The sequence below is a fragment of the Echinops telfairi genome, unplaced genomic scaffold, assembly GCF_000313985.2.
Source record: "Echinops telfairi isolate 266 unplaced genomic scaffold, ASM31398v2 ScPeMD7_6273;HRSCAF=7185, whole genome shotgun sequence".
Taxonomy (NCBI): domain Eukaryota; kingdom Metazoa; phylum Chordata; class Mammalia; order Afrosoricida; family Tenrecidae; genus Echinops; species Echinops telfairi.
This window is the reverse complement of record NW_022110173.1, coordinates 3,625,234-3,639,443: the sequence shown is the minus strand read 5'-3', so window position 1 is coordinate 3,639,443 and position 14,210 is coordinate 3,625,234. Positions and strand designations below refer to the sequence as shown.

At 51.8% G+C, this 14,210-nt stretch overlaps 1 protein-coding gene across 1 annotated transcript in view; it reads right to left on the bottom strand.

Annotated features, from left to right (window-relative positions):
* CACNA1C (calcium voltage-gated channel subunit alpha1 C) overlaps positions 1 to 14,210 on the bottom strand; it is an 865,289-nt gene that overhangs the window by 197,710 nt on the left and 653,369 nt on the right. Inside the window, exon 9 of the mRNA XM_045295927.1 lies at positions 10,313 to 10,485. Coding sequence (XP_045151862.1) covers positions 10,313 to 10,485 — 173 coding nt within the window. The remainder of the gene's footprint in view (positions 1 to 10,312; positions 10,486 to 14,210) is intronic.

Sequence of the window (14,210 nt, the reverse complement as noted above, 5' to 3'; positions counted from 1 at the left end):
AATAGTGCGTGTGAATTACGGTGCTGGCGAAGAATGCTGACTGAAAATGCTACAGACAGTCAAAAGAACGCACAAATCTGGTTTGGAAGAAGCCCAGCCAGAATGCTCCTTACAGGCGAGGAGGGCGAGACTTCTCTCGCACTCTGGACATGTGAGGGCAGAGCAGTCACTGGAGAAAGACATCGTGCTGGGTGCAGTAGAGGGGCAGCCGAGGGGAAGCTCTTGATAAGATGGATTGACGCAGTGGCAGCAACCGTGGGCTCACCTTTGAGAACCATTGTGAGGATGGCACAGCACCCACGGTGTTCGGTTCTGTTGTACCCAGGGTGTCTGATGGCTACAGCGACACTGCCCAGGGGAAAAGCGATGGGCTGAGGAGGAGGAAAGGGTAACAGGGACATTCCAACCGGGCATCTGAAAAGACTTGCCAACTAGTCGAATACAGAAGTTGATAACTAAGGTGGCAACACGGAAGAGAAAGGGGGCGGAGGGGAGAGAAAGACAAAGAGAAAGAGGAGCTTCCGGCCTGGGCTGCTGGGGAGCTGGTGAAGTTGAGGAAGCCGATGAAGAAGTGGACTCTCAGTCCCCTGGAAGCCAGAGGGTGCTCTCCCCTGGAGTTGGGAAGAAATGGGACTTCGGAGCTCTGCACTAACAGACTCTGTGCTCTGCCTCTTATTGGGGGTTGGGGGGAGGGGGTGCTGGCCAGTGAGCCCAGAAACACAGCTGTCCCTTGTTCCCTTCAATCTGCAGGCAGAGTCTCTTGGGTAGCGCTCTGGATAATCCGAGTCTCTCAGAAACCACCATGTTGCCTAGCACAGTCCCTGGCGCAGAGCCTGCTGCCACACGGGCCCTGTCTTTGCCAATTCCATTCTCAGCGCAGATGTGAGGGAGTGTTTTCGAGTACCTTTCTCAGCGGTTGACCCCATTCTCCATGATAGATGGGGCCATTTGGACGCTGGAGCTTGTTGGGCTTATTATGCTGGTGAGCCCGTAACACTCACCTAAGACAGCCCTGTGAGTGCCCCAGCTGCCTCTCTCTTCATGTGGCATCACTGCAGGGCCCCTGGCTCTGCCAGGGGGCAGTCGAGCTGCTTCCTGTCTTGAGAGGGCGCTGTGAACTGAATGTTGGTGAGTGGTGGGGGGAGGGGGAGGGGACACAGGTGCCTTCTGAAGGGGAACTGAGCCTTTCATAGCCCAGTCAGGAACCTTTATGCTGACCTAATGCTGGCTGTGAACAGATCACAGATGTTTCCAGTAAAAAAACATGTGGTTTCCTCTCTCCACTTCTTCAGAACCATACAGGCATCAGCCAGTGAGGCGACTCATGGCGTTAGCCCATGTGGTGGCTCAGATGCCTACCTCTTCCTGTGCACTCAACCTGGCCCTCGGGCAGCTCCTCAACTGGCATCTGGCATCTCACAAACCTATGGGAGCAGGCAGCGTAGCAGCCAAATTGGGCTCCCAGGGGATCCCTGCTACCTGTGAAAATGCCCATGCTGCCATCTTGATTATGGCAAGACTCCCCTAGGAAGGTGTTGCACACAATCATGGGTCTGTGGACCTTGCCCGGAGGATTCCTGACTGCCAAAGCCACCGGAATCCATGAACCAGAGCCTCACAGCCAGCTCCCGTGAAGAGCCCCTTCCACGGACCATGGTCCAATTTCTCCAGAGCTGCCAGCACGCCCCCTGACCACTGTCCCTGTTGACAGGGGGTTCCGTAATCACTGGCCTATTTTCAAAGGGGAGAATGATTGAAGAGCCGCTGGAAAGCAAGTGTGTCTGGGAGAGCCCTCGGAAAGAAAGCCCTTCAGGAGACCACATGCAGGCTACTTCTGAAATGGTGGAATAACGCGCCTGCGCAAAGCCAGGGATCGTCCGAGCTCAGCTGTATTTTCAGCCCCCAATTCATTCACAGACACCCCCCACGTTCTTCTATCCCCTTGACTTGTTATATGCTAGGCCATGCTCAAACTCTGATCTGTCTCAGTAGTAGGAAGGGGCACGTTATTGCTGTTTGGTGCATTGCGCCGGTCTGACCCCATGCGCCCGACAATGAAACACTGCCCGGTCCTGCATCATTCCCACCGTTGTTCCTAGAGACGGCATACAAATGAAAGGTAGACCAGTGAGAGACGGATCTTTATAAAGAACCTTTCCAGTCTCAAAGGTTGGGGATCAGATTAGGGAGTACAGGAGAGATTCCTGGGGTCTGGACCAATGTGTCTCCTGTCACTAAGTGGTCTATAGCTGGGGTAACTGAAAGAGTGACACTTACGGGTACAAAGCATGAAAAAAAAACAACAACCCCAAGGAAGTGAATGTTAGAGTCTCTTCTCATGCAATCTAGAGGTAAACCTTGAACACGAGCAAAGCCTGTGGGGCTGGTCCTGACACCGAGGGTCCCTTTCGGACAGGGTGCAGCTCACCCACAGTTTCCAAGGCCACAGGCCTGTGCGGAAACCGGATGCCACACCCTTCTGCAAAGAAGCTTATGTGCTTGGCCGTGGAGCAGAGCTGAGTGCCAAGCCACCGAGCCACTGGGGCTCCTGAACAGGAGCCGAGTCCAGGGCAGGGACTGATGATCGGGAAATGAAACAAGCAAACAGCCACCCAGCCAGATAAACACACGAATACAACAGATAATTCTGCACATGCCCTTGCCATGTATCTAATGCAAATGTATTCAGACGTTTGCTCTCAAGCCACACGGGGTCCCTTTGTGGGCCACCTGCAGTTCTTGCGACTTCTGCATTTTAATAATACATTATCCTGAACTCTGCAGGGCATGCAGCAGTCCTGTGGCTCTGCTGGTTAGTGATGATTGCAGAAGTGGCTCCCAAGTCACATAACTGCATGCCACCGGTGTAAATATTTGATCCTGCTGATCTAGGTGGAAAGTCCATGTTGGGGCTGCACTGTCTGTCTGTCTATCTTATACATGCTCACCCACATGAATGTCTGTCCTGGACTGTGAGCTTGAGAGGGCTGGGATGGCATTTCGATTGTGGTAATGACACCAAAATGGTCATATAGATAGGTAGTTAATGCATGCTTTTATTTTGATTTTGAGGAGGAATTTTAAAAGAGAGAGAAATTCCGGATGTTAGAGCTTTCGTTGTGTTTTCTCCTGTCTCATGACCAGGCTCTTGGAAAATGGGCCTTGTCACTTTGGACACTGGACTTGGTGCAATAGTAACAGTTTCCAAATGGCGCCCTCAGAAGAGATGCTCAGTGCTGCTTGGAGGGAGGGAGGGAGGGAGGGAGGGAAGGAAGGAAGCAGTCACTTAAGTGCAGAGGCTTCAAGAGCAATCTTGCCTGTACCCAGAGGGCAGAGGGGCTTGGAGCCCAACACAGCGTGCGCGGCTGGGCCAGTTTGGAAGCTGCATAAAGGACAGCCAAGCACAGGATTACCCCGTACTAATGCCTCTCTCCTGCATGGAATGGTGCTTGAGTATCCTGGCTTCTTTCGTTCCCAGGCTGCAGATGCAATAGCTCATACTGAGCTGGGCATAGTCAGCGATGTTACAAACGGCGGGGCTTTAGACAGTGACCTCCTTAGAGGCATGCTGGACTACCCGAGTGTCCTCAGCCTGCTTTTCGATGGCCAAACTCCTTGGAGAGCTAGCAATTACTCACTCCCCACCATTGAGTTGGCTCTGACTCCCAGCGACCCTATAGGGTAGAGAACACCTGCACCTGTGGGTTTCAGAGACTGTAACTCTTTCTGGGGGGTAGAAAACCGCCTCTTTCTCCCGCAGGGCAGCTGGTAGTTTCAAACGGCAGACCTTGCGGTTAGCATGCCAAGCTACAGCTCACTCTGCCACCAGGGCTCTCTGGCTGGTAACTCTCACGGCCAAGGAGTCAATGGTGACTCATAGCGACCATATAGGCCAGGGTAGAATTGCCCCGTGGGTTTCCGAGACTGTAATTCTTTACAGGAATAGAAAGCCTCGTCTTCCTCCCACGGATTGGCTAGTGGTTTTGAACGGCCGACCTTGCGCGTCAGCCGCCCAACGTGCCCACCGGTGAGATAGGCGCCTCCAGAGGAATGCTTCCTGCCCCTCTGAGGAACCCTAAGGACTCGGACTCAAGACACGGCCTCTGCTTTTGGCCTCATCTTGCCACCAAAGCAGCTCTCGTCAAGACCCGGGGACCTTCACTTGTCAAATGTGGCGATCAGCTTTCAGTCCTCGCTGTGCGGACCTGTCAGCCGCGTCTGACGTACCGAGCACGCGTCTTCCTTGCAATACTTTCTTGGCGCTTCCAGCTCTTTCTTCAGCCTCACTCTTCCCACACTCTTTTACGGATTCGTTCCCATTGCTCAGAATGCTGACCTCGACCTCGGTCATTGGATCTCTTCTACTTTCTTCCACACTCACTCCCTAGCGAGCTTATTCAGTAGGGCTCTCCACGCCTTCTGTAGGTGGACTCCCAATCTATATTCTGCCCTAGCTCACTCCCCTGAACTCGCTTCCAGGTCCTTTCTCCACCTCTCCATTGGGATGTCCAACAGACACTGCGAACTTCAATGTCCAAGACAGCTTTCCTGATATTCCTGGCTGGATAGTGAGTCCTCTTGAGGTTGACTCTGTATCAATAAATGACAGGCCCCTAGCTTTCCTGTTGTTTAGGGCAATCCTCTGGGAACCCTCGCTGGCTTCTCTCGCTCTCATATCCCACAACTGATACTTCAGCAAATGGCATCATTCTGGACTCTGACCTTCTCCTCTCCACAGTTACCTGGATAAAACACCATCTCTCGTTTGGATATTGCTGTAGCCTGCTGCTCATTTGGCCCTTGGCTTTGCCTCCCTTCACTTCATTCTGCCCACGAAGGGTCTGCTGATTGTATGTCAGGTCGTGTTGCTTCTATGCACAAAATCTCCAGTGATTTCCTGGCTCCCTCCTAGGAAAAGCCCACATTCTAAAAACGTGTTTCAGGACCAACTTGCTTCCCGCTCCTCTTTACTTCCTCCTCCCCAGTCCCGCCAGCCTTCTCTCTGGTCCTCAGACATACCCGCCGGGCTCCTGATTCGGAGACAGTGGTTCCCTGTCTGGAATGCTCTTTACCCCAATATCTATGGTGCATCTCTCTACCTCCTTCAAGTCTGTATGCAAATGCCACCTTCTCGGTGAGGTATTTTAGGCCAGCCTGTCTAAAATTACCACCTTTCAACACTTCTTATCCTCTCATCATCCATCTTTCTCCATGACACCTTCCGTATAATACTCTCTGACACACTGTTTAATGGATCATCTGGGTCCCAAGGAGAATATATATACATGGAGGGCAGGGGCTATCTGACAGCTTTGCTCATGGCGACATTGGCAGTGCCTAGATCAGGGCCTGGCACAGGGTAAACTTTTTAAGATTTTTCTATTTCCTTTCTTTTTTTTTACATCTTTTTTTCATCATCCAGAATTTATAGACAAAAAATAATATTGTTGTTGGGCACCCTTTGGCTTTCTCCATATTTCTTTGGAGAATAAGAGCTGTAGCCTGATGGAAGGGGGAAGGGAGACCTTGAACATCAAGCCGTGTGACTTGTGTCCTCAGGGAAGACGACGGATCCACGCTGGGGGTGAGGCAGCTCTTCTCCGACTGTGGTACTCCGCTTTGGGACACCCGCCACGCCCGAGAGCAAGGCTCGAGGGGAAAGTTGAGGGAGTTTTTGGTGAAGACCTTGGACAGCTCCTTGCGTCCCTTTCGCTTGAATCTTTGCATCAAAGCATCTTTGGTCTGTTAAAAGGGCACTAAATCCCCGGATGAATGGCCACTGTGTTCAAAAGTATCCAGAATAAATTTAATTTAATTTGTTGACTGAATGACTGAAAGGACGGGGTTGCATTTTTGGTCCATTATTGCCTGGCCACTTCCTATACTATAATTATTTCAAGGAATGCCTCTGAACCAGGTCTCTTCTCTCTTTGTCATCCCAGCACCCGTTCCTCCTACTTCCTCAGTGAGGTTTGTAGCCTCTCACCCTCCTGGGGGAAATGAGTCATTTGGCAGCCTTCAGTTTGGTTTTCTGCTAAAGAAAATGAAAATCCTCACAGAGGGGCCAACAGACAACATGATGACAAACGGAGAAGACGTGAGCCGTGAGGATTTCGTTGCACTGGGAAGCAGTGATTAAGATTGCAAGGACCGATCTGCTACACAAGATCTCTGCCCAGAGTGGCAGAGCCAGGCCGTCGTCGCTCTGAGGACGAAGCTCTGCCTGACCTGGCTGTGGTCTTGTCAGTGGCCTCCTCTGCCTGTGGACGTTGGACCAGGAACGGAGACACCAGCAGAAGAGGTGATGCACCTGAACTGCGGTGCTGGTGAAGAAGAGCCAATGTGCCGCGGACTGCCAGGAGAACAGGCAAATCCGTCTTGGCAAAGGTACAGCCAGAATGTTCCTTGGAAGCAAGGACAGTGAGACTGGTCTCATGTGCTCTGGCCATGTTGTCAGGAGAGATCAGTCCTGGAGAAGGACATCCTGTGTGGTGGAGGTGAGGGTCAGCGCAGAAGAGGAGGACTCTCACTGAGAAAGAGCGACAGTGGCTGCAATGTGGGCTGACACATAACAGCAAGTACGTGTTTAGTGCAGGACCAGGCGGCGCTTGTCCTGCTGTCCCAGGGTCCTTATGAGTCAGAACTGACACCATGGCCAACAACAACAACAACAACAACAACAACAACAACATGTGTTTAAGGAGTCCTGGCGGTGCTCTTGGGTAAGCGCTGGATTGCGAATCACAAAGTGGACCATTCAATCTCACCTGCTACTTATTGAGAGAAAGATAAGGCTTTCTGTTCCTTTAAAACAGTGCTTCTTAACCTTCCTTGGGCCGTGGCCCTTTCATACAGTTCCTCATGTGGTGGTGACCCCCCAACCCTAACATGATTGCCGTTGCTACTTCATCACTGTCATTTTGCTACTGTTATGAATTGGGCGACCCCTGTGAAAGGGTCGTTCGACCCGCAAGGGGGTCTCGACCCACAGGTTGAGAACTGCTACTTTAAAGAGTCACAACCATGGAAACCCTACATAGGGTCACCATGTGTATGAACTGACTCGATGGCAGTGGGTGTAGGTATGTTTGGGAGTCTCTGGGAGGCCATAGGCATTTGATGACTAACCGAAAGGTTGGTGGTTCAAACCCACTCAAGAGCACATTGGAAGAACACCTTGGCGATCTGCTTCTGAAAGGGCCCAGCTGGGACACCTCCGTGGTGCACATGTCTACTCTGCACACGTGGAGTCGTCGTCACGGATGGGCAGGGGCTTTTTGCTGCGTGCTTTGACGTGGTGCATTCAGCTACCATGCGATGCTGTCACTGAAGACACCCGAGCTCCCTGACACCAGGGGCACTTTGTAAGTTCGGGCGAGAGTTTGCTCTAGGGTAAAACTAGAAGTTCTGAGTTATTGATCAAGAGGGAGCCTAACTTCCCTTTTCTTAAAAGATCAGTCTTTGACTTGGAAAGAACTGGAAAACAGACCACCTGGTAATCTTTGAGAAATTTCACAGGTGAAGATAACATTTAATGGAAACACATGCGATTCTCAACAGCACATCCCTCCTCCGCCCCCTGCATTCGGTTCAAAGGGCAAACTACGACATTCTGAAGAGAGTTGTGGGGCCACGCACTTACTTTTGCTTGATAAAGTCACCAATTCCTGAACAATTTCATTACGTGAACTCTGGTTTTCATTGGACTTCCCCAGTAGCCCCAGGCCTTTCCCTGGCTCCATTCCTCAGTCACTCTCAGCCCTTTCGTTGCCCGTGCCTGCTCTACTCTCCATATTTTTAAATACTCTTTCTTTTGCACACCCCCTGCCATCCCCCAACGTTGGCATGGCATTTCCACGGATGAAGGAATGAGATTCCCATTCCAGTCCTAAAACTAGGCTGCCCGAGGACAAGAAGCAGCCCCCCAAGGCTGGTTCCAGTCACAGGAACAGTCAAAGGGAGAGGAACGGAAGTCTCTAGAGCCTCGATTTCCTCTGTATTTAGGGTTATGGAAACCTTGGCAGGGACTCTGCCCACTGGGGTAAGTCACTGTTCATTCTGTGCTTGCCAAAGGGTGGTCAGGAGTTCAGGTAGATGGGCCTTGTCAATGTGATCTGCCCCAGCAGTAAAGAAGGCTGCTGGGAACTCTGCCTGGAGTGTACTCATTTACCAGACCCCATGGAGAAGGAGCACACGTTCCCTGGGAAGCTCTTGCTTTAGGCAGAGAACAGGATAACCACGCGTCTCTGTGGACGGCAACTGGCTGCCTGCCGTCCACACTGCTAATCACACATGCTTCACACTGCTAATCACACATGCTAAGGCAAATGCTCATCGCCAGCAATCAGGGGCTAGGGGCACTGCTGTGACTCAGGGTGAGAGAAGAGCAGATGTCCCAATTCCTATGTAAGAGGCAAGGGTTCTTTGTGTGTGTGTGTGTGTGTGTGTGTCTAAAGGCTGGCTTATCTATTTAGCACCCTACTTAGTGCCACAAACGAATCACCTACTCTTCATTGCCATCTACAACATCATAAAAGCTGCCCAGCTTTGTTCCAGAAAGGCCCTCAATGGCCTCATTGCTCATTGTTATAATCCATCAAAGGCCCTGTCTTCCAACTTGCAAGACTACTTCGTCGCACGTGAAGGCCTCTTTGGATGATTAAATTATGTTGTTCCAGTCCCTTGTTAGCTGTGTGTTTTAATTTTGCATTTGCACCTTGAGCAGAGTTATCAGAAAGGGGTAATGGATACGTGTATGAAGTCAGTCTTTGACATGAGTGAGTAGAGAATCTGGGGCATGCCTCGAAGGCCTGTCCTCTGATCCCATCTTCTCTCCTTCTATCGATCCCTCTTCCTTCTCTCAGACTTCCCGTTCGAACTCAGACACACAGGAGTCAATCAGAAAGTTTAAGCACCATGGGTATAATGAATTCCTGCTCACAAGGCCAAGACATGTGGCCCATTCGCTTCACATATATAATTGTTAAAATAGATATGTATACATACCCCTAGAGAGGGGGTTTTAAACCTCTAAGGGGAAAGCCTTATTTTTTTCCTGCAGGGGGTGGCAAGTTGTCCTTACCACCTCACAGCGTTTCTGGCTTCCTCAAGGAGAGATGCGTTTGATCACTAATCCTGCTCTCCCTCGGACCCCCCCCACCACCCTGAGCCTCAGTTGTCTCCCTTTGCACGTAGGGGAAATTGCTAGCTTCTTGCCTCTACCTGCAGGATCAAATAATGTCCTGGCTAGCTAGTGAACCTGTTTGGCTCCTTGACTATGCTGGATGCTTGAGGTTTAGGAGTAAACATGTTAACGTAGGCTCCTTGAGAGTACAGGCATGTACCTACTCCAACATGCAAGCCCAACGGGAAAACAGTATTGCACACAGAACACAAAGTATGGTTAGAGCCGCAACGGACTAAGGCCAAATGGAATATACAGAGACGAGGTTCCCAAGGATTCTCAAATTTAGTATGCATCGCAGTCACCTGGAGGGCTTGCTGACACAGATTTGTGGGCCGCGCCCCCAGAGTTTTGGAATAAGTAGGCCTGGGGAGGCCCCAACATCTCAGAAGGTCTCAGATGTTGTCGACAATGCACACTTTGAGACGCAGGCAGCACATCTGACAAGAGCCCGGATGCCCATAGGTCATCCCCTTTTGTACATACAGTACCATTTCCATCCTTGAGACCGACGATCCGACACCCTGCCCAGGGAAGACCCAGAGGAAGGAATCCATTTCTGTGATCTAATTGTGCACTGACAGATTCCTGGGGGCCTCCCCAGCCCTTCCACTTCACATTTCCCAGGATCTCTGAACCTAATCTCATCCAGAGAAGCCTTTGGCTGCTTTTCCCATGAGGAGAAGCCCAGGGAGCCTGGCAATCTAGTGGGAAGGAGAAAGAGACTCTTGTGCAGGCGGCTAAGTGTCTCCGGTAGTTGGTTGGCTGGACACAGGTCCAAGGAGGCTGCTCTCCTGCCTCCAAAGGCGAATGCCAGAGAAGGCAGCAAGCTGCTTTTGAAATGCATCCCCTTCATGAACTCTTAAGCAGCAGGGCCCAATCACCTTCCTCCCCTTTAACATCATCTATTAGGGTCAAAGGTTCTGAAAAGAACCCGAGGTGTCAGGGCCCAGGGGAAGGATTTCGCAACGGTGACTCCTTTCCGGCAGCAGATGATTCTAGTCAAGGAGACGCGCCTTGCTCCCTGAAGAAAAGCCAGGGGCTGGCCAGGCAGGTGGGTGGCGAACGTGTTAGGGTGCCCCCTCTCCCTTCCAGAGCCCAGCCCAAAGACAGAAGAAGGCTGCTCACTGTTCCGGGGTTTCTCCTCATCCATGCCTTCATCCTCGTTCTCGGGGTCGATGTCTTCTGCCTGCGTGATCCAGTCCAGGTAACCTTTCAGGTCTTCCTCCAGTTGCTGCTTCTCTCGCAGCTTCTGGAAATCTCCCCGAGCCTTGGCCTTCTCCCTCTCTTTGGAAAACTCTCTGTTGAGAGAGGGGGGCACGGGCAAGGGGGAGAGGACATGGAAGGAGGGGGAGAAGTGGGAACGAGAGGAAAGGTGGAGATAAGGAAAAAGACAAGAGTTAATGATCGTGCATTAGAAAAACGCCCTGCCCGCAAGCTCTAGTTTCTACGGAGAGTATTCTCCGGTTCTCCCAGTCCTTAGCTCTCCCCTTCATTCCTATAGAAACAGACAAGAGCCACTGAATGGGGTCTTTTTGACCTGGCCTAGGAGAGGATAAGGAGACAGAGAGTCCATGTCCCCCCCCTTTCCTGGATCACGGCCAGAGCCTTGGTCTGTTAACAAGACTGTGGTCTCTAAATAACTGTGAACCCTTTCTGAGCAGCGACTAAGAGCCCCACAGCAGTTGTGCACCACCTCTCTAGGGGTGTGGCAAGTGCAAAACCTCCTGAGGACCCCGGGGGACCAAAGGAACGTGGAGCAGCGTACAAGGAAGCTGCTCACTTGCACTGCCTCCTGCGAGCCCACTGTGTGCATCGCCTCCCACTTCCAGTTCCCGTGAGAGTATGCTTGAAATCAGCCATGGTGGGAATAACCAAACCATGGGAATTGGCAAATGCTAAGAACCGAGGTTTTTCCCCAGGAGGGCCTGTTGCCAACTAGTTACCAGTATACCACTGATTGTGAACCTGGGACATTTAATCTCCCCAATGTCTGTTCTCATTACCAGGGCCCACCCTGCCGTGTTCGCATGCCTGGAAGGATCTCCAGTCAAGGCAAGGTTCTTTCCCACAGGGAGACAAACGAGGATTCCAAACACAAGAAAATGTCCTTGGGCTGCCCTTTCGGTCAACAAAAAAATCCAACTGCACTATAAACATACACAAAAATCAAGCTACAATAAAAGTGAAATGATGCATTCAGTTTAAAACGATAACGAGCAGTTGGAAATGGGTTGGGATTTGCTGGAAGAAAGGCCTCTTGAAAAACAATTTACTGACAGAATGAGACTGGTTCTTTTCTGTGGTCTGTGGGCAATGGTCCTGGGTGTGGAGTGTGTGTGTGTGAGTGTGTGCGTGCGTGTGCGTGCGCATCCCTCTTGGCTAGTCCTTGGAGCAATGAGGGTCTAGTACATTGCAAGAGTCTGAAAAAAGTATCTTGTCAGAATTTCATCCATAAGCCAGCCATTCTAAATCAGTGGTTCTCAACCTGTGGGTTGAGACCCCTTTGGGGATCAAGCGACCCTTTCAAAGGGGTCATCCAATTCATAACAGTAGAAAAATGACACTGATGAAGTAGCAATGAAGTTAATTTTCATGGTTGGGGGTCACCACCACATGAGGAACTGTAGTAAAGGGTCGCAGCGTGAGGAAGGTGGAGAACCACTGTGGAGGCAAGGCAGCTTGGGAAGGAAAGACCACGCCACCAAAGCATACGGGGACAAGAGGCTTGGCCCTTGGCCAGGGAGGGGCAGCTCTGTCCCCACTCACGTGTTAGTGTTTGCCTGTGGTCTGTGTGGCTTAGGAGAGCACCGGTTTTAGCTTTCGCTCATTCCGTGGTGGAATGGGGTTGGGGCTGGGGAGCTTTTTAATTGGGAGATCGAGGGACTCTAAAGTTAATGAGGTCTCTTCAACTGCTGCTTTAATGATGCTTTGGCTTGGATTGAATTTTCTTCTAAAATTTGATTGAATCCAATTCTAATTGGATTGAACTTGCTCTTTCGCTGGCTCCCTGCCAACTGGCAGGTACCTTCTTTCCTTCCAGGGAGTTCCACGCCGGAGATGGACAGCTAGCCATGAGGATGGACGCCGTGCCTGGCTGTGCTGGGGATGGGCTCGCAAAGATGCCTGCTCCCCCTCCATCTGACCTTGTATTCCGTACCTGGTTAGCTCTCCATGGGCCATGCGACACTTATTCTCTGGAGACCTAAAGAGGAGCTTCCCGCCCTAGGTAAATCAACGCAAAACACCTCCTTGACAGCACTGGGTTTGTTTTTCGTGTCCAGCCTGCAGCCCCTGTCCCTGGGGTATGCTGGCATCAGTTAAGTTTCTCAGAGAGGAGACAGGGAGGTTCTGAAATACCCCCTTCCACTGTGTGAAGTTGAGTGACACGGTACTGTGAAAATTCAAATGCGTGGACCTTCTACTCCACGAGGGGAACAAAAGTGTTTCAAGACTGGCCTCTCTTGACTCTCTTTCCCCTCCTGCCCACTTGCATTCCCCACTCCATTCCTGTGAAGCGAGGTTGAGGCTGCGAGGTCACCGAGGAGCTGAGGATTTGAGTTCTGGTGACCAAACGGTGGGAGGAGGATTGAGATAAAAGGGCAGCAGGGACAGTTGAACTTGTCTGGTTTCGCAGCAGCACCCAGGTGATTGCTTGCCATGAAGGCTAGCCATCGAGCACAACATACACAGGGAGATGTGTGGATGCATCCGATTGACGTTAAGATATTTCCTCTTAGGGGGGGGGGGCATGAGGGAGTGGAGGCGTGGCAGGGTCAGATCGGAAGCTCCCAGGGAGCTGGTGGCAGGCTGAGGGATGAGTGAGACTTTCCTCACCAGACCCCACACGGTTGGTGATTCTCCAGGTGGCTGTGCCTGGCTCTCTTTATCTCCATGCTTGGATGCCGGCCATGTGCTGCTCTGGGGACGGAGCTAATGAAGATGCGAAGCCCCAGCCTGATGCGCTGCACTGGGCCGAGGGACTGGAGCTGGCTATATCATCAGTCACAGCTATGGGATTTGTCACCAGGCGGGAGCACATCTCTTGCCAGCAATGGCCAGTGTGACATAGGAGGGGTGGAGTGGAAAGCTAGGGGCTGGTGCTCAGTGCTGTCAAGCAGGCAGAGGGAGGGGGTGTACAGAAAAAGCCAGCCCGTGCAGGCGCCGGGGTCGCAGGCCGTGTGGAAGTCGTGCAGGTTGCCGTCTCTGCTGCTCCCACCTGTCAGGCAGGCCTTGCTCGCACTTTCTTCCGGACCGGATGTTCCATCTTCACTGTGGTGCCCTAGTCGGACTTCCAGTGCATGCCTCAGGTTGCAACATGCCTGCCCACCAGGCCCTGCGCTTTGTGGGGGACAGAGGTGTTCCCCCTTCCAAGTGGTGGGAAAAGGATGGGGTGATCTGTCACCTGAAAGACCCTCAGCTCCAGCTGAGCGTCCAGCTTCAAGCGCAGTTTCCAGAACCTCCGAGGCCCTGTGCTTGGGGTCGTCCTAGCAGGCTGCGGATTGAGGTGGAGATGGAAGGGGAAGGGCGGGGCAATCAGATGCCCCCTGTGCTACCACCAGCCCCGCAACTTGCATAAGGTTGGTGTGAGAACCAGCCCATGAGGACCATGGAAAGCTTTTTCGGGGGAAAAAAAACTTTTTTTGGGATAGGGAACGACTGCACGCTCTTTATCCAGCCTTCTCAGAAAGACAGTGTTCTGGATAAGCGAATGTTCCAGACACAGGGCAGGTAACCTCCCACCCCCAGCCCAGCCCCATGACCAACTTTTAAAAATGTCCGCCTCTTAAGTGGAACAGACAGCACCAAGCACGACAGGGCCTTGTTTGGGTGACTGCAGGATATGCTCCATGAGGCTCAGTCACTGTGCTGGGCTGAGAGATGTCACCATTCTGAATTGAATGTGACTCAGGCACAGAACCTCGAACACTGCAGAACTACTGAGTCGATGGCTCTGCTCTCTCTCTCTCTATTAAGGTCTATAGAGCTGCTCGCCCCAAGCTAAACAACCCTTCCCTGCTGCAGG